We start from the raw sequence: 27,314 nt of genomic DNA, 5'->3' as shown, positions 1-27,314 counted from the left end.
TGTATGTAAGGGTCAGCCAACTTTATGTGTTGATAATGTGATTTAAAGCTGAAAGATGTTCTGTACAATCTTCAGGACAAAGCATACAGAGACCATTTATTTTACTAAACCAAAAATATGCTTTTGAAATGCAGTGTCTTTCACCAGGAAGTCCTGGCTGCACAGTGGAACTGTTTTGTGAAAAGCCTAAGATTATCCTTATACTGAACAGTTACTCCGGGTCAGGGGCGGTGCTACGAATCTTGGGCAAAAAATTAGGTTGGTACTTGATAAATACTTGTAGAGTTTTTGATGACAGACCAGTTTGATCCTCATTGTAAAAGCTTCTTATGCACAAGTGAAAGCAGTGACATGGTCGATGTAACACTGCAGAATCTGACTCGTAAGCTGACTTTCTGAACAGTGACACCTCTGACTTTTTCTGTTTTCTGTTGGTGAGATGTTGATTGTTGAATGCTACTCAACAGAACCCCACAAAGAAAAGATTTGCTTTAAGGACTCCAAATGCTAAAATCAACTCGTTCCAAAAAAGATTCCAGTGGCATGAATTGATCAAGTAAAGAGTCCCTGGATCTTTGACCATTTAAGACACCTTAAAACTCAACTTCCTGCACACAGGGCATACACAAAAACCCATTGAGTTGCATACTGCTATTCCAATGGGGACAGTTAGTTGGTTGTTATCTTGGGGAATGGCTCCACTTCAGGCTGAACAACTTTGCGGCTTTGTTGTTCTGAATGTTTTGTCCACCCTCCAGGCATGCAAGATGGGTCCCACGCTGAACATGCAGCATGCACTCCATCTGTAGCTCAAATTCGTAATGGACTACAGGATCACTGCGGAAGAGGCTCTTGGCTCATCAGCTGGCTGGAAAATGTTTCTGGTTGCTTGCACTTCGGGGGTATTCCTGCTGATCGTGTTTAGCCTGAAGGTGCTTTGGGGAATGCTATCTATCTTGTGCAGTCTATTGTGCAGTGAGGCAAACAGAAAACAACACAAAAGGAAAACACCCAGATGTTTTTTTTGCCAATATTTAAATGTGCTGTTTTCCATCGAGAGATGACTTGGAAAGAAAACGTCTCACAAGTGTGAGTTCTCGCCGCATCTTTATCTGTAACAAGTAACTCAATTCCACCTGCTCTTGATCAACACTGTGTGCACAATTATTAGGTGAGTGAGAATTATAACTATCATAATTTTTAGGCCAATTTTTTAACCCCCACCTGGATAAACTGGAATGCTTAATTAATTTGAGCACAGCAGGTGATGTGTATGTGCAAAGAAGGAGGGTGTGGCCTAAAGAGGTCACCACCCTTTTATCATAATAGTGCATAATTATGAGACATCTTCGGTTGTTTTGGCAAGTGTGAACTTTAATTGACTCTAAAAAACTGTATCATATTAAATGCTAACACGAAGATACATTGAACTTTGGAAGCTGCTAGCAGCATTTTCTTCAGCAGAGCTGGAAGTGTGATGTAACTCAGTACAGGGCAATAATGGGAGGGATCATCACACCTGTGGCTGATGTTTGCCCTTCAGAAGGGCAAGGCTAATAAACAATCAGTTATACACAGTTTATTCAAAAACAGCTTGTGATTGAGTCAAAGTAAGGACCTCAATCAAATTCTGAATCTGTAAAAATTGCTGTTCAAAAATCCTCTCAATCCTGTCCGACTTAACCTGGTGATTCTTGAAAAGAACCTGGTAGAGACAAAACCAAAAAACTACAAGGAAAAGATACGTCTACAAAATACTGAATTAGGGGGCATAAGTACACGTGTACACAAATTCACACTATTTTTAAAAAACACCCAGGTATTCTTTTCATCACGCTTTATAAATGTAGGCTACGTTGTGTTGCTGGAACAAACATAGATTGCAGTTTGTGGTTGTGAGACGACAAAATATGGAAAAGCTCAAGGGTTAAAAATGCCTTATCAAGACACTGGAGCTGTTTATTAGACTACATATGGCAGACTGAACTGCTGGTTATTTTTGATTTGTTGAGCCTCTCCATGAAGACGTCCACACACAGACGGGAAGCAGCCTGTCCTGGGGAGCTAAATAAACAGAAAGCTAAAAGGCACCATACACAAGAAAATAACCTTCTGTGGCTAAAATATAACTCTGTGGCCCTGTTTTTCTTCTTGTTGTTCTTGATGGTGAAGCCACACAGAGTCTGTTTAATAAACTGTAATCAACTTTTGTCTTTCCATTAATCCATGAGTGAGGCAAGAGCTGTATCTAATCAAGCTTTAGATGAAGCATTTTTTTTTAAATCAAAGTTTCATTTTGATAAAAGTGAAACTTTCATCAAAAGTCATCTGCAATGCCTTAAAATTGATTACTAGCCATTGTGCTAGAGCACAAAAAGGCCTAGTTACCAACAAGCTTAGCATGCATTGAAGAGATTGACGCCTGTGATTGAGCAACTGTGATCAGGTCATCAAATTAAAATCTGATATTTATGTCCTCCATGTATTATATGAAAGGGAGCATAGAGTAGAATTACTGTATATTTACATTGATAGGATACAGATGAGTCCACAATAGAATAATTAATCTATTCAGGTTTAAAGTGATCTTTTGTTGTCTTTAATGAAATGCAATAAAGATGTAGTCAAATAGTGTAAAAGTCTTGACTTCTTTTTTTTTTTTTTTGAGTCTGTCATTCAGGGGACTTCAGTTTTTGACACTTAACCACTTTGATTTTAATCTCCAGATTGCCTTTTGCAACATAAACACTAAAAATGACAGCATTCATTGGGGAAAACCCCTTTATCGGACCAGTTTTGTGGACCATTTTTATACTTTCTACCATATAAATTAGATAAATATATAAAATGTTGTACAATTTATTCACAAGTACTAAACCTGAAGGAGAAATGAACTGAAACTTAACCCTCTCCTTTGTACCGTCTCTTCTCCTGCTTGCGGCTGCAAGGCCATGCTATACGATGATTCATTATTTTCAAAGACGGGCCTTAGAAATGGGCTCATTTCATTCATAGCCAGCACCTTTTAACTGCTTCCTTCAAAAGGGGACTTTTGGATGGAGCTTCACTCTTTTGAATTACCTTCTCAGAGGCACCAATTATTTCCAGGCTTAGAGCTGTAATTAAGAAGTTGAACTCCATCTTCCTAATTAATTTGGTCGTCACGATGGAAAGGTCTTACAATAGTTTGCCTCTCTCTTTAAGGTGGAGAGCATTAAGATACTTATGGAATCATTTGAGTGTTATTATGTGTTGTGGTTCTCATGGTCAGACCTCTAAATGTGCTTTCCTGGAGCAACAACAGTTAAGAGTACATAAGTAACTTTATCTTTGCTATTTCCCCTAGGTCACTTTGAGTATTTTTTTTTTCCTGTGTTGAAGATTTTGGGATGCTAAAATGTTGAGATGCAAAATTAATAAATTTCCATGAAAAAGTATTTAACCCGTCCATCCATTTTCTGTACACCCTTGACCCAAGTGGATTGTTGGGAGGGGGGCTGGTGCCTATCTCCAGCGAACGTTTGGGGCAAGAGGCGGGGTTCAGCCTGGACAGGTTGCCAGTCTGTCACAGGGCAACACAGAGACAGACGGGACAAACAGATCTTGACCTTCTCCAGGTTCAAACCTGAAAATGGCTGCCGAATCAGGACTGTAAAATCACGTGCTTTAGTCAAACCTTTGACAACATAGCAGTACTTATAGTTTATTTACTTTTTAAAATCCATGTCCAACTGATGGACAGTTGATTAGTTGACCACAGGTAACTCGGAAAACTATCACTGTCAAGAGCACAGAGAGAGAGAGCATGGTCTCTCTCTCTCTCTCTCTGTCTTCTCTGAATACATGACAACTCTTGAATCATCATTTTGAAAAAATTAACATTGTTCAAGACACTCTTGACTTGAACTTGTTCAAGGCCTTTTTTGTTCATTTATTTATTTTTTATTTTTTTACTGAGAACGCAGATCATAATTTAAAATAAAAAATGGCTTTTGAGAGTGAAAGAAGTTCCTGTATTTAACAATATGATGTAGAGATATGAGTAAAGTCCAAAAGAGAAAAAAAAACAAACATTTTTAACAAACTAAAAAAATGGGGAAAAAATATTGTTACTGACTTTTCAACTCCAAGGTTTGGTTAAAAAGACATTTTGTGTAGTAAAATGTTTCTTTCACTCTCCTCTCTAAACTTTTTACTTTTCATCAGGCCACAGGAGTCTCTGAGCTCCAGCTGGTAGATCTGTTACTTAGCCCCCCTGCCAATAGATTTCAATAGAAATCTAAGGGAAGTGGTGGTCTCTTAAGTCATGGCTTACTACATCTCCAAGGAAGAGTGTGTATCAAGGCTCCTGCACACAAAGATGTCTCTTTTGTTGAATATAAAGTATGTAACTTAAGCTGACCTTGTATCAATTGCTGCATGGTTGCAAAGTTCATCTTTTATTTAATGTATCAGAAAACTATTTTCTTAACATCTCCATCTATTTAAACATATTTAAACACGTGAAAATGAATAAAGCCTGCAAAGTTTATTGAAACTTGCAGCTCGACGTCACTCTTATTTTTATAGCTGATATGTCGGCAACTATGGTTACAAATAAAAGAAAAAATAACCAAGCAGAATGTGTCAGAGCAGAGTGTCCACATATGCTATCAGTATTCAAACATGTAGACTTGCATCTTGACAGAAAAACTTGTAATAATGCCAAAATTGTTGTGCTAAGACATGAGGGAAATGAGTAGCAACATAAAATAACTGTCTCCTGGGGCTTATCTGATAGAGCTATGAAAGTAGAGCATGAAGGCACACACTAACTTTAGTTATTTGATTTGTATGCCCTGAAGGAATATTGCTTTGTTTTCACACTTCAGAAAAAAAGCAGAGGTGTAAGGTATAATCTGTCATGTGAATATGAACTGCCAGAAATAACTATAAAAGTCTATAATGGTATGATCTGCAATATGCAAACGTGTCCTCATTAAAAATTATGGATGGCTTTGTTGCACAAAAAATTTGTGTTAGTACTACGCTTTTTCCTTTCTATTTTTCTTTCTCCACTCTTCTATTGCTTTCAGTTGTTCGCTTTCACTTATTTGAACAAATGCTATCCATAAATTCAAGTGATATCTGTTTTTATAAGGCTCCGGATTGCCAAAGGGGATAAATAAAAAGCAGTCGAGGTTTTCAACCTCTTTTTCCTGCTGACCACGTCGGTAATCAGTCCAAACTCTCCATCCTGGCTTCCATCCTCCCTTTGACAGTCAGACTAATGGATTTACTGGAGTTACAGTGTGAGTAAGTGTCAGCTGGGAGCGAATGCTCGCTTGGCGCATCCTCCATCCCATTCTCCCACTCTCACAGTCCACTGACCCTTTCGTGACCCGTGTTATCTGGATGTGGGGTCACAGTCTGAGTCAAGAAGTCGTGTGGTCATCAGATGATCAATTAGATGTGGCCTGACTGGATTATGTCTCCGCCAGCTGACGGGAGAGATGTTTACTCCTTCTGTTTGACTATAATTCACTGTTTGCATTGCTTTTTATTTTTATTTTTTCACGTTTTGCTACTTTCCGACCATAAATGTCAATATATTTGATCAGAATATTTTGTCATGGACCAACACAAGTGAACCAAATAGTCAATACAGACCACTTTACACTGTAATCACAGCTACAAGTCTTTTAGGGCCTACACATCTCAAGAAAAAGCAGTTTTGCCCATTCTTCCAGGCAGAACAGCTCAACCCTATTAAAATTGGAGGGAGAGGGTCAGAAAGCATTCATTTTTAAAGCTTGCCACATATTCTCTACTGAATTTGGGTCTGTACTTTGACTGCACATGACGATGCATCTTATCGCCACTGTGGTTCTATGTTTTGGTTGATCGTCCTGCTGGAAGGTGAAGGTTCATCTTCCCATTATTTATGTCCCTGCTGAGGAGAGGCACTTTCACATCATGATGAGGCCACCTCCATGTTTCACGAGATGGTGCATTCAGGGTGGTGAGAGTGTTGGTTTTTCTTCAGACTTGGATGCAAAACGACTAGTTTCAGCCTCATCTAACAGAACAGGTTTTTTCCCTTTTCTGTATTCCCTTATGGCTCATGAAAAGTTTCACACCGATCATAAATCTTTCTTTCAACAACGCTTTCTTCCCGCCACTGTTCCATAAAGGTCAGACTTGTGGGGTGTAAAACTAATAGTTGTCCTGTCAGATTCTCCCACCTCAGCTATGGATCTCCGACGGGGCCAATTGGCAGCTTTTGTAGTTTTTGCTCTTTTTACTCTTTTAAAAACCATAAATTGGTTATACTTCACAATTATGCCCTAATTTGTGTTGGTCTGTCCTAACAAATTACATTGACGTCTGTGTGGTTAAAATGTGAAAAAGTTTAGAGATTAATATTTTTCCAAGACACCGTATTTATCTTCTTGAAGAGCAGTGTTCTTGTCTGAGAAAGTTATTGGACTGAAATAACTGCCTTAACTTCAATTAAATGGTGATGGAAAAATGCAGACAAGACTTTTTGCTCTGAACCTTTGGTCGATTTTGTTGCCGTCTTTCTCCCTGCGCTACTGACTCATTTAAAACTTTAAATTGCGATAGTGGGAAACCTGTGTAGGAGTTAGAGTTCAAACACCTCTTTCATCACTAAGTTAAGCTTAGTGATAAAAGGAAAAAAAAATGCAAGCCTCTTCTATCGACATGGCATGCACAAAACAGACGCTTTTGGTTTCCCATCTCATTTCCCGACAAGCGCTGACGGTGCCACATTGATGTGACTTACTAGCAGAACATAAGAAAAAGCAACGGGAAGTTTTCTGCTTTCTCACAAAATCTGAAAGCAGTTTCCTATTTTCCTGTATATAAGCCTTCTCATTTCTCTCTCAGCATTTGTCATCTTGTCATAGAGTCTAGGTACTCCCAGTTGGTTTTGGGACATAGAAGGGTCTCCCTCAGTCCTTCTCGGTAGTAAACCTCCTCACTCGCTATCCCATAATCCCTTCTACTCTGGTGATAGGAGTAAGCTGCCAACAACAACAAGAGCTGGTGGGGTTTGATAAAGAGGCTGCGGAGTGCTGTGGGGTACTGAGACCCAGAGGAATCAAAGCCTGACTCCCTGACACTGTTTTATGTTTTTAAATCATGGACAGTTATTTAGTGAGGGAGTCACAAGTACATTGTACATTCACATAGATTTAGGAGGACAAAGTGCTTTTGCTGATAGATGGAGTAAAATAGCCACCACCAGATAAATTGATTGAATGTCTTTTTTTATTTTTTTTTTATTTTAGAGCATCATGGATGCAAACATGACATTGCGTGATATTCTAAAAAAAGCTATGGTGAGTTGAGAATTAATCACCGTGGAGGTCACCGGAGTGCAGTGATCTGTTAAAGCCAAATTTCATCCTTTGAAACTTGAATGCTGTTGCTGAAATTGACTGGCTTCGTATTGGTTGTCTTGTCCAACATGCAAAGAAGCCCCTGAAATATTCTAGTATAAACATTTCTCAGTATGTACTTATTATATTGAACACATATGAATTTACATATAGAGTAAATTCACACAGTTATTTTTTACCCAGAAATTCTTGTTTTTAAAAAACCTTTTGGAAAACTGACTGTTCATAGAAATAAATAAAACGTTAATATTTTATGGAAATGATGCAGCTGATGTAAGCTCGATGTAAGCGTATGACTAAAACTATTCATTGTAAACGCCATCATTTTACATACTTTTACAATTATATGTATGATATACTGATAAACTATTAGAAAGGACAATTTGAACCCTTTGTGGAACATAATACAATGATTACACATTTTATCTCTGACTCACCCAAAGGGAGTGACGTTTGCAAAGATGTTCAGATTCTGACCTTTAATATCTCAGTTTTTCTTTCCTCTTTCAATGCCATCATCACAGCTTTAATTGCATGTGAGTCATTTTTATATGATTGGATAAAAGTGCTTGATTTATTAATTTCACTGAAGGAATGCAAATGGAGCAAGAGCGTACAAGTACCAACATCCTTAGGTGTTTGTAGTGGGGTTTTTTGTGTCATGAAAAGAATTGTTGGTCTAACTGAAGTCCCGTTGTTGCTTATTAGTTAAAGCACAAGGCTGCTGTGAATATCCAGCTCATGCTTGACCTTTGCTGCTTTGGGCCAGTTCTTTTGCTAACCGTTTTAATTAATGGGTTTCCTGGAAGTTGTTTTAATAACCTGACTTCCCCGAAGAATGACTTTACTCTCACCTTTCTGTTGTGCTTTCTCTAAAGTACTCTCCTGTGGCACAATGATCCAACACACAAAGAAAGTAATTATTGGAAAAACACAAAGAAGTGTGTTTTCAATCTGTACATAAATCTTATGGCTGCGTATTAGTCTAAGCCAAGTAGAATATTAAATAAATCACTTTCTATCTATAGCCTTTTATTATCGTGCCTTGTGAAAGTATTTCTATAAGTTGCATTAAGATTTAGCCCCCTTTACTCTGATACCCGTAAATAAAAATCTGTGCAAACAATTACTATCAAAGTTTGTATAATTAAAAGCAGCACATTTGTCATAGTTAAATCTCAGCATTTTGAGAAGGCCTCAGAGAACATTAGTGAACACAAACACAAATCTGGCCTTAAATAAAGAGTTGCTGAAAGAAATTTATAAAAGTTCCAGTTTGTAGTTTCTCCCGATCTAAAAAGATGATGCAGCAGTCGGTGCTGTGGTTAAATGAGGCCAAGACTTAACCTTTTTCACTTCTGTGCAAAACGATATGTATGGCGGAAAATAAACACGTTGGCTCCATAATCGGGATTATTCTTCTGGGATGATTTTCATCAGCAGGAAGAGGGAAGTTTATGGAAAGATGAATACAGTTAAATATGAAGTAAGACTTGAAGAAAAGCTGCTAGAGGCTAAAAAATCCTGAGTTGAAGGTTGAACCTAAACAGTCAACTTTAGCTGCACTGGAGTTGTTTAGATTAAAGCCTGAATTTATCTTAGAATGGCAGTGATTTAAATCTGAGATTCTCTGATTCTGGCACTCTTCATTTAATCTAAGCCTGAGCGATTTCACACCAAAGCTGTAATTTGACAAAATAAGATAATTTTTTAGGGGCCTTTTTTATATGTGAATTATATATCACATTAGCATATTTACAGTTCTGTTTTGAATGCAAGTTATAGTTTGTATGAAGTTATTATAATTTTTTTTCTTAAATCTATTCACTTTTTGAATTTTGATCTTGTTGATGAGGTTAAATGTTTGCTACAAAAGGATAACCTCGTAAGTAAACAGACCACACTTTTCAAAGTTGCTCAACGTTGGCTGTTCTGGCCTTTTTATGGTGTTTTCTCGATGTGTCTGAGAAACAAGTTTCATAACCAATTCCTGATTTTCCAGCGCAGGATGCGCTGACTTCATGAAATCAAACGAGGGGTGTATTGCAGCTTACTGATAGTGTTGAAAGTACAGAATGTATTGCATGATCCATGAGCCTTGAACTCTCTCTGTGTGAAACCCAAACACAGTCTATGGCTTTGGCTGCATGTGTACACACACGCTCCCACACAGACGCTCGTAAATCATATGAAGCAGCCAAACTCATGCAGGCGCAGTTCCACACAACAAGAGACGCACTTTCCCTCTCCGACTCTCCCACACCCCCGCACACAACCAGAGGATCCCCTGAGGGATAAGAACAGCCAGAACAGAGACACGCTCTCTGCCTTAGAGGAAAAGAAGCCCTGGAGGCAGATAGGACAAGACAGAAGGATGAAGGATCGTCTGTCAGTAAAGGTGTTTGGTTAGTTTCACATAACAACTAGATACATTTTTGAAAAGAGGCTAAAATTAGCCATTTTTTAATTGTATTTTTAATAAAATTAGATGCATATCACTTAGTTGGCTGTGATTATGAGAATCAGAAATGCACCTAAAATACAGTGTCAGAGTTTGTGTTAGAGTTCACACAGAGCAAATCAGCTGCACTTAATTATTCACATGAGATTAGTTTCCCCCCGGCCCTCAGCGATCAGTGATATCATAAGCAATAAAATGACTATTTATGTCGTTAAAACAGAAATAAGACAGCATTGCCTGCTTGTGACTAATTAGAGAGCACGTGAATGCAATATTGAGTTTGACTGCTGTCATGGATACCGTTGAGTGTGTGCATTTTATGTTTTTGAGTGACATGTTCTGGCAGAGTAAGGAGAACAAAATGAGAGCCAGATGTGACTTGACATCGCATGTCAAGTAAAAACAGAGGAAGAAACAAGAGAGGGAAGACAACGTTATGTGTAAAAACCGACTCTACATCTTCAGCTTGATTGTAAGGGTGGAAAGAAAAGAGTGAACGACCAGTGAAGCATTTGTTTTTTAAGATATTTTTTATTCTTGAAAGTTGAAATAGGCACGCAGGAGTGTAATGTGGGTAGGCACAGACAAAAGGAAAATAAATGTTTGAATCTAAGGGAATGACCCATGTGATCCAACTTTTAAAGGGAAATTAAGATTCTGGTGTTGTCACTTCAGAATGCTATTATTCCTTAAGCTGGGAAAATTAGAGCTATCTCTTCACCGTAATGTGGCATGGATACGAATGATTTCAGGCTTAACTGTATATTCAGATGCTTATAACATCTCACTTTCTTTTTGAAACTTTTCTACTCGGCCGTTTTCCTGTAAGGACTCAGTTCACAGAATGCATAAATGTTAACCTTTCAAACTGCTTGTAACAACCAGTCCACATAAGATGACAGAATATGTTCTGCAATTTCTCTTGGGTCTTTCTCTATTTCTCGCTCTAGTGATCATATGTGATGAAATTGCTGTAGCTCACATTAAGTACATAAAACACAACTATTGATATATATATATATATATATATATATATATATATATATATATATATATATATATATACAGTTGTAGTAACTAAGGCATTATTTTCACACTTAATCAAAGATTAGCGTCGCATTTGCTTCCTTATTCCAATTATCTTAGCCATTGTCAGGGTCGTATTCATCATCCCGTCTCTGCAATTGAGAACCTGTGGGGTAATCCATCACACAGACACTGCTCAGAGATGACATTTTATTGATTTCACAGGGCATGCTTGGGCTTAACCACATCAATCTCCAGGTGACAGTCACCGTGGTAATTGCGTGTCTCCGCTGATAATGACCAGTCCGCTTGACCATCTCACAGGCCAATTATCCATCCCCGAGATGCCACACAGGTGTTAAGAATCATAATGAGGCTGTTATGATGACTTGAAACTGTGAGAAAAGCCCAACAATCCTGCTTGGTTTAAATGAAACACGAAAAGCTTTAGATTTTGTGCAATTGACTTTTTGACACCTGACAAAAAGACACACCTTTGAGGTTTTTTCTTATTATTTGCTGTTTCACCCTGTTTTCCACCCTCCTATTTCCTGGCATGCTTTAGTGCCTGTGTTCATGACATGCTTCATGTAGGCTAGAAGTTACATTGAGCTCAGGGTTAGCAGGGGGAATTCTGCTTCTCTGCTCTACTTGGCACAGGCCTCCAGCGCTGCCTGATGTCAGAGAGATCACAGCCAGAACAACTGGCCTTTTTCCCTTGCTGGAAAAAGGCGAAGTTTCTAACACTGAGGCAAGCTCTTTCTGGCTCCAGGGTGGGTTCTCATGCAAAAAAAATTCTATTTCCCCCCATGACTTTTCCAAGCGAATCTAGGTTCTAGCCACATGAAAGCAGAGGGCCATTATTAGCACCACATTTCCTCAAGTCCTTCATATTCAATGTAATGTGTAGCACTGACTGCAGCAGGAAGAGGTATTTGTGCGTCTTATGTACCTCCTTGGACATGATGTCATTTGGTCTAAGTGTTTGTCTGTGCATAATTACTAACATCCTGCCTCGTCCCACCGTCAGACTCCAGTTTCCCATTTATCACACTTAACTCCAGTTTGTTCAGAAGTCCTTATTAAGAACACATTTAATGAGACATATCGGAGTGTGTTACTCTGAAATTGCTTCCCATTGATCTAACTTGTTCTCTAATATTAAGAGTAGCCTCAGACAGCTGTAGTAGTCATAGAAAGTTAGTGAGGTAAGTTTCACAAACAGAAATAAATGCGCTTTTCCGTGTGAAATTTCACATTTATAAGTTCTACACGCTCTTACTGCCTTAATTTATTCATTATAGAAAATAAATTATGTTTGCTGCCAAGTAGCTGCAACATTAAGGAACATCTAAACCCCAAATTAACTTGTTTTTGCAGAAAAAACTGTCTAAATTTCTCCTTAAGGATGCTATCTTTCTGTTTCTGTGCAAATTATAAGTTTTTAGTGCAAATTTGTTTATTTCTGCAATATTTTTGCCTGAAACATCTTAGTGCTTCATTTAGAAGTGTGGCCACTGCAGTTGAATTTTTCTATTGGTTACAACAGTACAAGTGTGTAAATCTACCACTGAACTTCTTACAGTTTGAAGAAGTTAAGAAAAAGTTTCCCTTAAAATTAAAAGCACACAATTTTCACAATGTTAAACTAAAGCAGCAGCAGAAGAAGATACATGGACACTCTAGCAGCTGGCATAATCTATTTTTGTTGTATGCAGAACACAACTATTACTAACACTAATTATAATTTTCATCTAAATGATTTGCTTTTGCAAAACTTCCCAGTGATTTGACAAATATGAGCTTTCTACTTGCTCTCACATGCAGGATTCACTTCCAAAGGAGATTGTGAGTCTTGCCGTGGGGTTGGGTAATTTTTTTAAAGTGTTATGTCTCTTTCATGTGACCATTCTGCTTTTATGATTACTGCATTAGGACAAAATGAACATTAGGGCAACACAAAGGCAGATGGGGAGTCCTGGGTGCAAACAATCATGCATATGCATGCAAACAATCATGTATTTGCATGATTGTTTGCACCCAGGAACAATTTTAGAGAAGCCAGAGTACCCAGGCAGAATCTACGCCTGCACACGGAAATCATACAAACTCCATGCCGAAAGATTGTAGGCTGAGACAAAAGCTGAAAAAAATGGCAATGAAATCTGGCTACATTTTGCTTTTGGTGGTATTCAGAATTTCACGTTACGTGAGATCACTAACTTAATTACTAATATATCAAATCTTCTCTCTCACCTAAAACCTGTTTCCCTCATGAAGTATTTCAAGATGTCGACTGCGAGCATATGCGAGAGACTAAGATCTGCAGAGATGTTTACAAATATTTATCTGTTTTCTAAAGTGTGGAAACAAATTCATTTGGCAGAAGTGCAAACATATTTACCCCCCGTAGTGTCACATTTTCAGTTGTTGTGCTTTTTTTTTTAATGTCAAGCAGCCTGCTCTGTGAGACTGCTTCTGTGTCATATTAATTGGCAAAAGTCTCCCTCAGTGCCAGCTCACTGTCAGTCACATGGAGCCGTGCTGGGGGCTCATCCTGTGGGTAATGCATTTTAAATGGAGGGGCGTGACCCCACCCTCTCCCTTCGCATCATTAACTTCCCACTGATTGATAAACAGTGAGCTGCGGAGGCCATGTGGGGCAGCTGGCTTGTGGCATTCAGCACATAATGTAGGTGGCTGTTGGACCATTGGTTGGCATGGATGAGATATTCCCTTAAGTGTTGTCAGCTGGCTGGGAAGCCTTGGAAAGTTTTCACAATTTGGATTATAGTGCAGTTTGATGAGTCTATTGCAAAGCTCCGTGATTTGTTTTATTTATTTATTTTTGTGTTCGCTTCTCAAAAAAGCTTCAGAGTCTGTATTTTACTTCCAGTGTAAGTAATAAAACAGTAATAATATCCATAAGGGGATTTATATTTTTGTTTTTTAAAAACCTCTCTGTAAGGGACAGGGAGCCAATAAAGAGCAGACAAAACTGGTGGAACAAACCAGATTTGTGACAGCTCAGCTTAGCTAACTCCAGCATAAAAAACACTATACAGTCTTGATGATTTACGGAGTCTTGGTAAATGCAGAATTACCTTCTTCATAGCCTGACCATGTCAAAACGGACTTTAGCTTAGCTATCTTCTTTGGGTGGAATGTCTCCATAAAACTGTATTGCAACAGCCTATTGAAACCTTTCAACAGAGGGAACATAGTAGTTCTCCATGTATTCAACCACTGTCTCCCACTTCACCCATACAAACTTTTATTAGTCAAAAAACTCAGTCTTTTTATGATTTGGCAAAAATACATAATTCAAATTAGATTTCTTATAGCTTGTTGCAAACTTAGCATCTAGACATTTAAAATTGCAGGACAAAAAACGGTTTATTTTAGAACAGTGAGATTTTAAAAAGTTCTTTTTCTTAGATTATTGCTCTTAGTGGAGATGTAGAAATGTTTAGAAGAGTAACTATTTTTTTGAAGCTGCTTTCTGCTTTATGAAATCAACACAAATCTTCCCTATTTAAATGGTTTTATTGTGTTTCCCATTTTCAAAATTGGCTAATAGGTATTGGCTTCATGTCAGGACTAAACAGCACATGAGGAGCCAGAGGTAATAAATTGCTTATTAAGAGTACTGAGACATCCTCACAGGGAATGATGAATTACATATTAAAAAAAATGCTCCAGGATCCATTTATTTTTTCGAAAACTGTTTGCAACACTTGTGGCATCCCTGATTTTTACTTAACAGTTAGTTCTTGATTTGCATACATGTTAATCATGTAATATGTAAACAGATGGGTTTTCTGCATTTTTAGTATGTCATTACACAGCTGCAATAAAAGATGGATTTATTTTGTTGCTTTTTTTTTCCCCATCTGAGAAAATGACACATTCACCCCACTGGGTTGTTTTTCATGGGCAGATGCAGAGCTCGTGGGTCCAGTTGAGAACATAGACCTAATTAAGTCTGCAGAAACACATCATTTTATTTGGCTCTCTCTTCTCTAGAGCCTTGCTTTGATCCTGTGATTATTACCAGGTCTTTGGCTCAGTAAAGCACTTAGGGTGGGGAAGCATTGTGTCTCATGCTGACAGCTCCCAAACAAAATAGCCCCCCTCCCTGGACTGTTGCAGCTGAAGCTCCCAGCTGGGATGTGAGTAAGTGCTGAGGTCAGTAAGAGAAGCCAGCTGCCTGTAGAGGTTTGTTTCTCTGCTGAGCACTAGCCAAACATCTGTAGATATCCTATAATGTTGCATTGAACATGTGCTTTCTGTATGCACAGTGGTCCACTGGACTGATTGTAGAAATAGTGGATTCCACATGTAAATGCCAAAGTGCAAGGGAGACACTTTTTTTGTGACATTATGCTGTTCTCTTTTCCGCTGTTGATTCAGTGTTGCCCTCTATTTTAAGTCTTTGTACACCACATTCAGCAGTCACCATAAGAGTAGCTTTAAATTGGCAATTTTTTTGAACAAAGACAAAATGTTTGCACTTAAAACTGATTTTAGAATCTTTTATCAATTATTAGTCTATCATGTTATAATGACTCATGTTAAAGACTGCATTATTTGAGTGTATCCTAACTAATTTGGTTCCTTATTTTCTTTAAATAAGGCTCTGTGAAGCAGTGGTGTCTTCTGGAGTTTATCCTCGCATGCCTCCTTGCCTTCTCCTTCTCATCTGCATCCATTCCTGACACCATACTCAACAACTCTCACAAAATATGTTGCATGCTAGATATTTGGATCAAGCCATAAAGGTGGCCTGTGCATCACAAAATGACTTTCTGAGTATCCAAACAAAAGTCCTCCAAAAAGTCACCAATATGACAGAGATACAGTAGAATTTAGATCACTTAGCTCTCTGTGGAAATTACACCCAGGGTTTTGAGTGTGCAAAGCTCATCCAAATAAAAAAGTTTCTCTCGGCCATATTGTTTGTCTTGTGCAGTTTGAGAAGACAGCAGGCAGCAACTGAAAGATTATAAAGGACTCGAGTCACAGCAGCAACTCTAAGTGGAATAATGATCCCAGAAAACTTCCTGGGTTCTTAGAAAATGAAATGGAAAATAAATGAGACTGGCTGGAATGAGAATGTTACGGCAAGTTGACCATGATTAAAAATATCACATTTTTACAGCATCATAGTGCCTACCAAGAACAGAAATATCTAGGTGTGATCCAATTATTTTTGGTTTCAAAAATGTACAATTGTTCAATAATATTAGTAATATTACAAACATGCATTCCTTGTAACTTTTTATTACATAGACTTAAGCAAAAATAAACCAATGGATTGAACAGAATGTGTATATGAATGTGTATATGAATATATGAAAGGATCAGTTATTATTTTTGAACCAAAAGAGTCAGTGTACAGCTTCAGCTATTGCAGCTACCAACCAACAACCAGTACTGAAATCTGGGTTGTAGCGATGGACTAAGAGCTGAACCTTCAGAGTCACATCAGAACAATTACAAAGTCGGCCTTCTGTCACCCGGAGAATGTTTCCAGAATGTGCTGCTCACATTCTCACTCAAACCAGGAAGACAGAGCACATCACCATAGTTCTATTATGCCAGATTCCAGGCACCAGCTAATTTTTCAGCACGTCTCTAACAAGAATGAAGTCAAATTGAGAACCGCATTAAAGCTATTAAGTCTAACCACCAATTAGTTTAAACTTGCAAATGAAAACAATTTTTCAATTTCTTTAGTATTTTGTCAACAGTGTCTGAACGGCTTTCTGTTCTGTTGTATCATGGAATGAGTTATTGATTGATGTTCAATGTTTTGTCATGGTGGGTGCACAAGCCATGAAAGGTTTTTAATAGAAAATAACACTACAGGCTTTGTTTAATTTGTTTTCCTTGTCCATGCCCACAGCAGCTTAGATTCATTTATGCAATCCTAAAGCGGCTTTAAGTGTTAAATTGCATCAGATGGTTTATCTTCCATGCAGGGACCTCGGTGTTGGGACGGTTTGAGGCATGATTATTGATTCCTTTGTATTTGATGAAGCCCCTTAAGGTCAATCTAAGTGTTTGTTTTCTTATTTTTACTTTCCAGGGGGCTGTTTGCTGGTAACTATATGGAAACCCATTACCTGGAAGACGGCAGTGCAGTCACAGGCCCTCCCAACTTCACGGTACGTTTCCTTTTATTTTCAGTAACAAAAATTGTGATGTTTTCTGGATTGCTACCAAGCATCTCAAATGAGTGTTGGAGTTCTGTTAAACTCTTTCCATGTGAATGTTCTGCTTCAATGGTGCTAATATTAGGGTGACTTGAGGAAGCAAAGTTAAATTGATATTGCAGTCAGACTCCCTTTTTTAGGCCACCTGGAATTGCTCTAGGAGTGTGGGTGAGTGGGCCCATTTTCAGCAGGTAGATTCATATTTGATGGAATGAAGGCAGACAGGGGTCAGAAAATAGACTTCGTTTTGGGGAACTGCTCTAGTCGTTTATAATGGATAAGCTTAAAACCTTTCCTAAAAATGGTTTGTTATGCAGGTCCGCACGAATATCTTGAATTAGTGAACATTTAAGTGCACTTCAGAAGTCACGCTGACTGAAATATTCATTTCATTTTTGAACTTTATACTGGGCAAATTGAGAAAGCATATTTATATAAAATATGTCTGTAAGTCTGTCAAATGGATTACAATGTTTCATAATATCTGGCTCTTATTAATTTTTTGCACATACCTATAGTTCTTGGTCTGCTGCTGCACAAATTACTTTTTTTTACATACTCTGCCATTTTGCTTCAATCCTATGATAAATATTGCTCATATTTATCAAGCTCAATTAAGCACCCCAAGCAAAATATGTTCAGCATTTAAATACTCTGGGTCATTGGAAGTATATTCCGTGGTTGCATAAATATCACACCAATAAATGCTCTTCATTTTGAGGTTTGGTGCAAATAAAAAGATAATTAGAATAGCATGGAGCAGTTTCTACGCTTTGTAGCTCCACGAGCTGGCTTTATTTGAGAGGATTTGTTCTGCAGTTTGGAAAGCAATTAAATGTCACAAGAAATCGTCAGAAACACGGTGTGCGTTTGAGCTCAATGGCTATTTGGTGTATAGCAGAAAGGCATAAGAAATGGATTAATTGAATTACATAATGTGCAGTCCAGTTGGTACAACAGACAATATATTCTACTTAAAATTGCTGTGAGACCAGGTCTGCTGTTTCACCAGTGGGGCTCTCTCAGCTCATTATAATAGCTCTCATTCCAGAGCATAAAGAGAATGAAGGAGTTGTATCAGCCCAGCCTGGTAGAGTCTAAGAGACCCGTACTTAGCTGTCCAGCCATTGATATTAATTTGTAAAATGTGATGCTAACATTGAAATGGTAAACAAACATGGAAGTATCAGGCTTTTTCTGGCCGCTTGACTTTGAGATATTCTGTACTTTCTTTGATACAGATACCATTTTTAATTAGTGAAAATTTAGAAATAACAAGATTATCCCAATTTGTGCGTGAAAGTATTTTGCCTTGAGTAAAGCAGATTTTTTCAAACTTTTTTTAGTATTTGGCTCAGTGATTACTTACAAAAGCTAATCAGGAGAAAATGATTTCTGCTGTCTGGCTGACTTGAGTAATTTCAGATCAGGCATTTGCAGATACAATGCCTCTCCCCATGTGCATTAAAGTTAATGTAATAAATGTGACTTTTATTCTTAGAAATTCAGTAACTGCAGAAAAAATGCACAAATTTTCTTAGTATGGCCTCGTCTTCAGTGTTGCAGTGGTCCAGTCAAAGACAATACACTTGCAACATGTAGAAAGAACTGAATTCAGTTAGGAACCCTGACCCAAATTAGTAAAGAATAAGTTGATCGCAATTTGAAATGTAGGATTGAGCTGCATATACCAAAACAAGCGAATGCTTACATTAAGCTAAGTAATTTAAAGTTGGACACCTTTAAACTGTCCGACTACAGGAACACATGAACATCTTCTGACCTCCACCCCTCTCCTCATTCCTTTCTCATGAGCCAGCTACTAAAGGGAGGATCTTTTTCCTGAAAACAGCCAGATCTTTTGAGACTGAGGTGTAGCTAATTTATTTGTCCAGCCGGTGGGGAGGAGGCTGATATAGTGATCTGGGAAAGGGATCTTGCGGATTCAGTTCGCTGTCAACAAATGGGGTACTGCTGGGAGCGGCTCTGGCATGAATCAGCTCTTTTCCCAATCCTGTTTAATACCCACTCCCCTTCTCACTAAATCTCAGTCCATGTGGAGACCAATAAACAAGTGTGCTGCAACAAAAGCCATCCATTAGGATTATCAATCACATCAAGGGATATTAAATAATCAGCTTGGAATAATTAATGTGTAAAAAGAAAAACGCATTTGGATTCACACAAAGGACTCTCTCCCACTATAATTTTGGGTTTTAGTTATGAATCTAAATCGTGATTAATATCATATCAGATATGATATATTTACATTTAAGCACTTTCCTCTCTGTTTTATGCAGGAACTGCGGAAACAAAAAGTCTATTCATATCCCTTATTGTAATGCATCAAAGTCATGATCTCATCAAAGAAACATGAGGCGGTAGCATTAGCTTTGTGCATTAAATTCAGCTTTTTCCTTCCCACTAATATATATTTGTGTATATATATACATACATGTCTATATCTATATAGATATATAGATTAAGATATTATGTAATACCCTGTCTATGTATTTTTTGTTTTGCAATTTGTAAATAGAACCATCATATTAGTTTTTTTTTTTTCCAGTGAGACATATTAATGAGCAGAAAGAAGTCTTGATAAGGTTCTATATTCTATATACAATTCAATGAGATCATTCCTCTAAATCTGTTGTCCATTGGATTTTTGTTGAATGAAAAATTTGCAAATCAACAAAAGATTGTCAACGAGCTTTACAGATTGTCCTGTTATGAAAAATGTCAGTGTGTTCCCATGCAGCCCCTTCAAAAACCCTGTCATAACTCTCAGACTTCTTACGTTTTGTGATCCTAAGTTCACAAAGGTAACAGATTTTATTGACAATGTTGCAGACGAACACAAATATTTTGGGTCGCATGTAGTTCATTAATTCTAACATGAATTCCAGAACAACCAGATTCCTTCTGAAGTAACATGCCTAGTTATGTGAAGTGTGCAAAAAGTTCAAGTACAGTGCATTTTAAAAGGAATGACTGAGATACTGAAATTGAAGACACTTGTTTGACTGTGTTCAGTTAACATACGCCCACTAAACTCCATTGTGTTTCACCTCCTGGGAGCCACACCGACATGAAGACATAATTTCTTATCATTGACTGCATAAATTCATGGAAATATCAGTTAATCTGAGGTGGGGCCTTAACTTAGACTATTTGCAAAACAACAGATTTGACTAGTTTCAAATCCCTGTTTTAAAGCAAATTTGAAAGATATTCACATGCACATTCTGTTTAGCTAGGACTTGCACAATTTTAACTTTACTAAGGTCTATTATTATTTCAGAAAACAAAACTCGGGAGTTCCTATAAAACATTGTACAGCAATTATATATAAATGCATCTTCTAAAATTATAATTTAAAGTTAATGAACAGATTTTTTTATTTAGAAAAATAACAACTGATACACCAGGGATGTCTTTCTATGAGCATGAAGCTTTTGCTTTGTTGAACTGCATCTGAAAAAGTTCAATTAAGTATTTTAAGTATTTTTGAAAAACAATCCAGATTTTAAAAAAATGCTGAAATGTTACTTATTAAAAGTTTTATTAAAATTTTTCCTGAAGATTTCATACTAAAGTCATTTTTCGTGGTTCTGTTTGGTCAGATGACTGGTAGGGCAAATACAAAGATCACCAATGAAACAGAAATAACTGTGAGAGACCTCCCACTCGTAGATTCCATTGCAAATAGATAATTATGTTTCCATACTGTAGACTTTGATTGCATTTTTGTTGATGTTATTGCCAGTCAAACTTGTACAAAGACACCTGAACATATGTAGGAAAAGATGCAAGAAAGTACAGATGATTGATAGACTAGTTTTTGTCCCCATAAAATTGTTGGGCGAAGAAACCAAAACTGCAAATGTATGGATTTGCAATAGAGCACGGTAAACAGCACCCATCCAGATTCACAGTATGTGTTGTTTTTTTCTTCTGCTTTTCTAGCTTTCATGGGTGGTTGAAAAAGCCTTGAATGGTACATTACTCCCACCTAATAGACCTATTAAATTACTTGAGTGTGAATGAAATTCATGTTAATGATTATAAACACGACTACATAGCTCATCATAGTGAAGTCATTCTCACTGTGCTGATGCTGACACCATCTGGTTTAATGTGGTGAAATGAGCTCAAGTATCATAATGATCCCCACATATGGAGCTAAACACCCTAAGTTTAAAACTCCTTTGTATCCATGTTTGTGAGTCTTCATTTAGAATGAAGAGAGGAAGCAGTTCTTGGGTTTTGTTGTTTGACAGAGTTGGTCAATAAAAATATGGCTGGTCCAGCTGATCGACAGCATCCTGCAAAGAAAGTATTGAAGACGGCTCCTTTACTTTTATAATATTTGTGGGTGAACAAGTTGGGTACCTGGTTAAGATAAAAAAATAAAAGGAACACTGACAATTTCACAGAAAGAATAAAGATTAACTTTAAGCACTGAGAGAACGGCACGACTGGGTACCTGTTAGCTGCTAGCAATAAAGCTGACATCTGCTTCTGAGTTTCCTATTACCGTACCCCTGAAGGGCTGCTTGGCTGTTTTGCATCAGTCTGGACAGCGTTTGATCACCTCTGGTTTGAAGCCAAATATTTACACAAATGTGCCGCACTGAACAGAGATTATCCGTAACATAATTTGAAACATTTGCAATGTTTTGTTCTGTTATTATGAGGATTTACTCCATAAAACATGCTGTGGGATTTGTAAAACTTTTTCCACAACTGAGGAAAAGATAAAAATGGCAATTTTTATTTTTCCCCAAAACACTGACAAACATCTGACGTAATATCTTCTAGACTTTTAAACTGAGTCGATCATTATACCCCTATTATCTAGCTGTGACATCATATTGTTGATCTCACCTTATAAAATGTAATTTTCACATAAAAATGTATACCCTACCAGTACTTTATTGGATGGAATGATATCCAAGACATGTGTACCTCACAGGCTTGGCAAACTCCCTTGCACCATGAGCAACGATGGCTCTGCCTTTTAGGGACACATAATAGAAACAGTGCCTTTAACTACCACACTGTTCCAAGAGCGATATAATATTCTGGCATTGTATTCAAACTCAAAAGAAGCACATAGAGAGAGAAATATCCAGAGAGTAATTAAAAACATCCCGGAAAATCTTTGGAGTCAAACCAAACTGAAATGGAAAACCTCTCTTAAAGACACTGCCTCCCAAGAGCAAACAACAATCTCAAGGATGAAGTACACCTCTTTCATCAGTTCTATTACTATTCCTGTTTGGAGAACACTGGAGAGGCCTTATAGCTCTAGGCTGCAGAACTACTTTATGCCAAGAAGTCATCACTGAGCGAAACTCCCTCAAACACCTTCCAGATATTACCGCCGTTTCCTCTGCTACACCACAATCTCTCAAAACTGGACCACTGTTCTTATGGGGAGTAACTGTTGTTGACTTCATACTTTAAGGTGTAGCTGGTGTGAGATGTTTCATAACATATACATCTGCCTTTTGTCTTTCTTAACATGCAGCAATAAACTCAAAAGCAAACCGCTGCATTTTCCAGCATTGTATGTTATGTTGAAGATTTTATATTTTTAAGAGGGTGTGGCACAGAGATGAAGTCTGCAGAAAGAAAGAGATTCTCTGAGGCATCACATTGCCAACAAAGGATCACATTTTTTTTGTTTTGTTTTGTTTTCTCTGAATTTAGCACATGGTAAATGTTCAGATGCTATCTATCTGTTTGGAGACAGGAATGTGGGTGTACTAAAGCCACCAAAATACTATGTCAAAATGTTTCTATGATTTAAAATCCATTTGAAGAGATGCTGGAAAAAGCATTTGAGAGGTTGGCATTTACTCAGGCTATAAACAGCAGAGAGTAAAGCAGAACTGTCACTTGACAGCGTGTTGCTGTACACTGCTGGTCAGCAGGCTGAAAGAAGGATTGCATACTTTCCTTATTTTTCTAAGAAACATCAACTCAGCTGATTGGAAATATTTCCAGCCACACAAAACACAGACATTTTTAGCACAGAGCCACCAGTCGTAACATTGATGTCCAGCTAATATTGGCTTCTGTCACTAAGCAATAGACCTGATTTCAATTTGCAGAAGCAAATTTGTTTGGACAAAACAATAAAGAAATAAATAAAGTTTATATTTAGGCTTCTAAAAAGTATTTCACTGTTCAAAGATCTTCATTTTCAAAAGACATGAATGATCATTTTTATAGAAGATATTAATGGTTTCTGAAGAACAGAATATTAGTGTGCAATAACCACTTAACAAGTTCACATCAGAATCAAATAATGTGTTCATTTAAATAACTTTTGATGCAACCACCCCCTACCCCCCTCCAAAAAAACTTATTAGAAATTTCCCTTTATGGATAGTAATGTTGTAGAACCGTCATGATATTACTCACTTTCATTAAGCTGTAAGGAATCTCAGACTGGCCCATGCCTTGATAAACCTTTCCTGTTTGTGCATGGATTTCCCTGGATTTTTGTTACTTCGTCTTATTCCATGCAATTTGCTTAACAAGACATTCCTGAATGTATCTTGAATACAGTAATCAGAGATTTTCACCAATAAAAGACAAATTAAGACATTTTATGCATTTTCAAAGACGTCTGTGATGAGACTAAAAACACCATTTCGTAAGGTGGTTTTAATTAACGCGTGAGAAAACACTCACTGCTAAAATTACTATGAAGTCTCATAATGATGCAAAAATCAGGATGAGCTTGGTTTCAAGCTCCCCAGAATCCTCTTGACAGCGATAATGTTAAACCAGCTGCCTTTGGAGATGCAGCCCCTTAAAAGGAGGAAGACGTTAACATTTACTGCCTCCCCTCTATATTTAGAGGGACTCTAAGTGGGCTGGAAAACACAAATTTCTGTTTTTAGCCAAACAGAGGTGTGGAGGTGCTGTCGGTCAGACCTCACCTGAGTAAGGGCTGCCTAAGTGATGGAGAAAACCAGGGTCCTGTTTTTACTCTGAACCAGACACTTCCGTCCCACCCATTTTCTGCCAGGCCTTCGTCAATAAACATGGACTTAATTCAGTTTCTTTATGTTCTTTCTTTCCACTTGACAGGTGGTCTGTGAAAGTGTGTACCTGGGAATGCAGCAGACGGCAAAACTTATGAAAGGAAATGTGACACTCAGACTTGCATTATTGCCATCTGTTTAAGAGAAAAATATTTCAAAAATGCTTAGCTATGGCTGGAGCTTTGTAGAAACCTGACCTTGTGTTTTCATTCATTCCTGCTATTCTGGTGTAAAGAAACTATTTTAATTCATTTTTTCTTTTATTTATGTTTCTATAGGCAAACTGCTACTACCATGGAAAGGTGGAGGGCCACCTGGAGTCAGATGTCAGTCTGAGCACTTGTGCTGGGATTAGGTAAATTTGTCTTTTAATATTATCATAGTCAGTGTTGCTTCAACATACAGTACCTCACTTTTAGTTACATGCAGTTGTCCATTAAAGTTTACAACGTCAAACTTTAATGTAGTTTATTGGTACTTTATGTGAAAGACCGACACACAGTGCATAACTGTCAGGCTGATGAAAAACACTGTATGATGTTCAATATTTGACAAGTATGCTGCATTGTATTTATTTTGTATGCTTTTATACCCATGTATTCTGATTCACTTAAATGAAACACTAATATCTATGACTCCCATTGAAATTCAAAATTTTGGTGAAGGTTACTAGAGGTTATCACATTGCAAGCCTATCAATGTCTTCGGAATAACCTTCATCAAATCATGAGCCCTCAAACATTTTTCTGCCTTTGTATTTCAAACATTCTTAAAAACACTTATGAAACTTGTATTTGCTGTATTTTTTTAGCAAAACTGTGTTCAGCTGGCACATTTTATGTTTTTACTTGAAAGTGTTTCAGTAAAAACAGCCATCTTGATGAAGGCTGCCTGGATCAAGAAATGTTGTATCTCGATAAGACCTTCCTGGCTAACCAAAGCCTTCTTATTATTTTATAGATCCATGTTCTTTCAGTAGCTATTAGTTCATAAGGAAAGAAAAAAATATGTCCTTACTCTTGTGCTGACAGTAGTATTTACATGCATAGTTTTGCAATATTTCAATATTTCATATGCTCTACTTAGACTTTCAGTGACATTCACCACTTTTAACCACAAAAGTTATGTGTTTTACATCCAAATTGCCGCAGATCATTTTTTTAGGAATAAGAGTATTTTTTTTGCAATAAACTCAGTGGAGATGAGAGAGTTTATGTAGTTACAGAAATGACTGTGAGGTTTTAAACATGTGAAACGTTTCAGGTTTGGAAACTCTTTGTTTGCATATGTCAAACTGCTGAAATGATTGCTACGATATTGTTGGAAGCATCCGGAAGGTTTTCATAAATCAGCCAAAAAGTTCAAACCCTCTGCAGAGTGATTTTGCAGAGTTCAGATGAATTGCTCTTGACCTAATATTTATTTATTTTAGTTCCTATGAAACCCGCTCAATGACGGACCAACAAAACGGTTTTCAAAACATAACGACACATAGCTTGTCCTGCTCATAGACACAAATGGGTTCCTACTTTAGCGTTGACAGCTGTTAGTCTTCTGGGAGGGTATAAGTTCATTTGGTTCAAATAGATTGTGCAAGGTTCAAATTACTTTAATTTGCAAAAACTATGTGATGAGAAATACTTGAAAGAAAAAAAAATCGCTCTATCATTTAAAACATATAATGCCACTATATATGCTACAAAGGCAGTGTAATCAAGTTCCAGATTAATTATTGTTTTTCCACCACATAGTAATGATTTCTTTCACATCCATTTCTGAGTAATCATGACCACAACCACATCAAGTTTAATTTGCCATTGTTCTTGTTTTATTGTGTGCGTAATGCTTGTTGCTCTCAAAGACAGAAAGACAAAGAAGATGATTGTGAACTGTTAAAAGAGAGACGATAAACAGAACTTCCTTATAGAAGGCCTGACAACCAGAGGTTTATAACCTTAACTGACTTTAACCTGTTTTGAAATTCAAATGTCTGATTTTTATTTTGATCAGTGAAGGCACTATAAATCTAAATAGGTCACAGTGACAAGTCTGTTTGGGGTGACAGGAACTCAATTTCTTTTCAGTGTCTTTATGTCTAAAAAGAAGTTAGAAATGCATAGTTGCAAGAAGTTATTTTGGGTCAAAAAAATTGTATTTCATACAACAAATGGAGATATGTCTGTGGTTAATTCAGACTGCAGAGGAGCATGAAAAAAACAGACTTCACCCGATAACAGGAAAACTGAATAGAGCATAGTTGTGTTCTTTTTATCTTTCAAACTTTCATTCTCTGTCTGTCTTGGAACATATTAGATTTGGAAATGCTTGCACGGACATCTCACTGTTAAGGTAATCATGTATGTTCTATAGCCTACATTACTGGCTCTTTCTGTACTCTCTCTGTAACATGTATCACTGTAGTAGGCACATATAAACACAATTATGTCCCCAGAAGTGTGTTCTGACTTTTTTGGAAAGAAGCATATAACCCACATTGATAGCAACCAGTAGTGTCCTAGTCTACTACCTATAGGACAAATTTTCAGATTTTGAGATCAAAGCCTTCAACAAATACTAGAGAGTTACATTTTCTTGCAAAGCTCTCATATAAGATACCAATAAATGTTTTCTGGCAAATAAAGAGGCTTGAAATATTTTAATTTGAATACTTTTCTTGAGTATTCTTAATATTGTTCTTAAAAGTAATCTGGAACTGGCTAAAGTCAGTGCTGGTCAAACCTTTCTAAAAATGAAATCTCCATTCATCTTATCAATATTGGCACTCGGCTGCAGTTTAAATAAGACTGGAAATCCCAGATAATAGGAGGTTAGAAGGAGGAACCGAACCAAGTCAATTTCTTAAGAAGCCAAGCCTACTTCATTGCCCACTGAAAGATATTTAGAAGTCTAAGAGTATTTTATTTCTACTGTTTTTAAAGTTTCTGTCTTTATGTTAGTCCCAGAGCATGAAATTAAAGATTTCATAAAAAGTGACAAGAAGTGCCGCCTTGGGTCTTACCACTGATCTAGTAGAGCTGATAAAAGAAAATATATTCACAAAAAAATGGATTATAGTAAGGAGTTGGAACAGAAGGTCGTTCTAATGAGTAATTATTGTCTTTTATCAGGATTTTAACTT

At 37.3% G+C, this 27,314-nt stretch overlaps 1 protein-coding gene across 4 annotated transcripts in view; it reads left to right on the top strand.

Annotated features, from left to right (window-relative positions):
- The window catches only part of LOC129367920 (disintegrin and metalloproteinase domain-containing protein 12-like), a 98,498-nt gene that overhangs the window by 33,182 nt on the left and 38,002 nt on the right, over positions 1–27,314 (top strand). For 2 of the 4 annotated variants that reach the window (XM_055042606.1, XM_055042605.1), the window contains exons 4-6: positions 16,985–17,063; positions 24,454–24,530; positions 26,489–26,524. In XM_055042606.1, the coding sequence (XP_054898581.1) occupies positions 16,985–17,063; positions 24,454–24,530; positions 26,489–26,524 (192 nt within the window). The remainder of the gene's footprint in view (positions 1–16,984; positions 17,064–24,453; positions 24,531–26,488; positions 26,525–27,314) is intronic. The other 2 variants (XM_055042608.1, XM_055042607.1) reach the window with 1 other exon arrangement.

This window comes from Poeciliopsis prolifica, unplaced genomic scaffold (assembly GCF_027474105.1).
Source record: "Poeciliopsis prolifica strain line A6 unplaced genomic scaffold, Auburn_PproV2 SCAFFOLD018, whole genome shotgun sequence".
NCBI lineage: Eukaryota > Metazoa > Chordata > Actinopteri > Cyprinodontiformes > Poeciliidae > Poeciliopsis > Poeciliopsis prolifica.
This window is presented reverse-complemented; position numbering and strand designations above follow the sequence as displayed.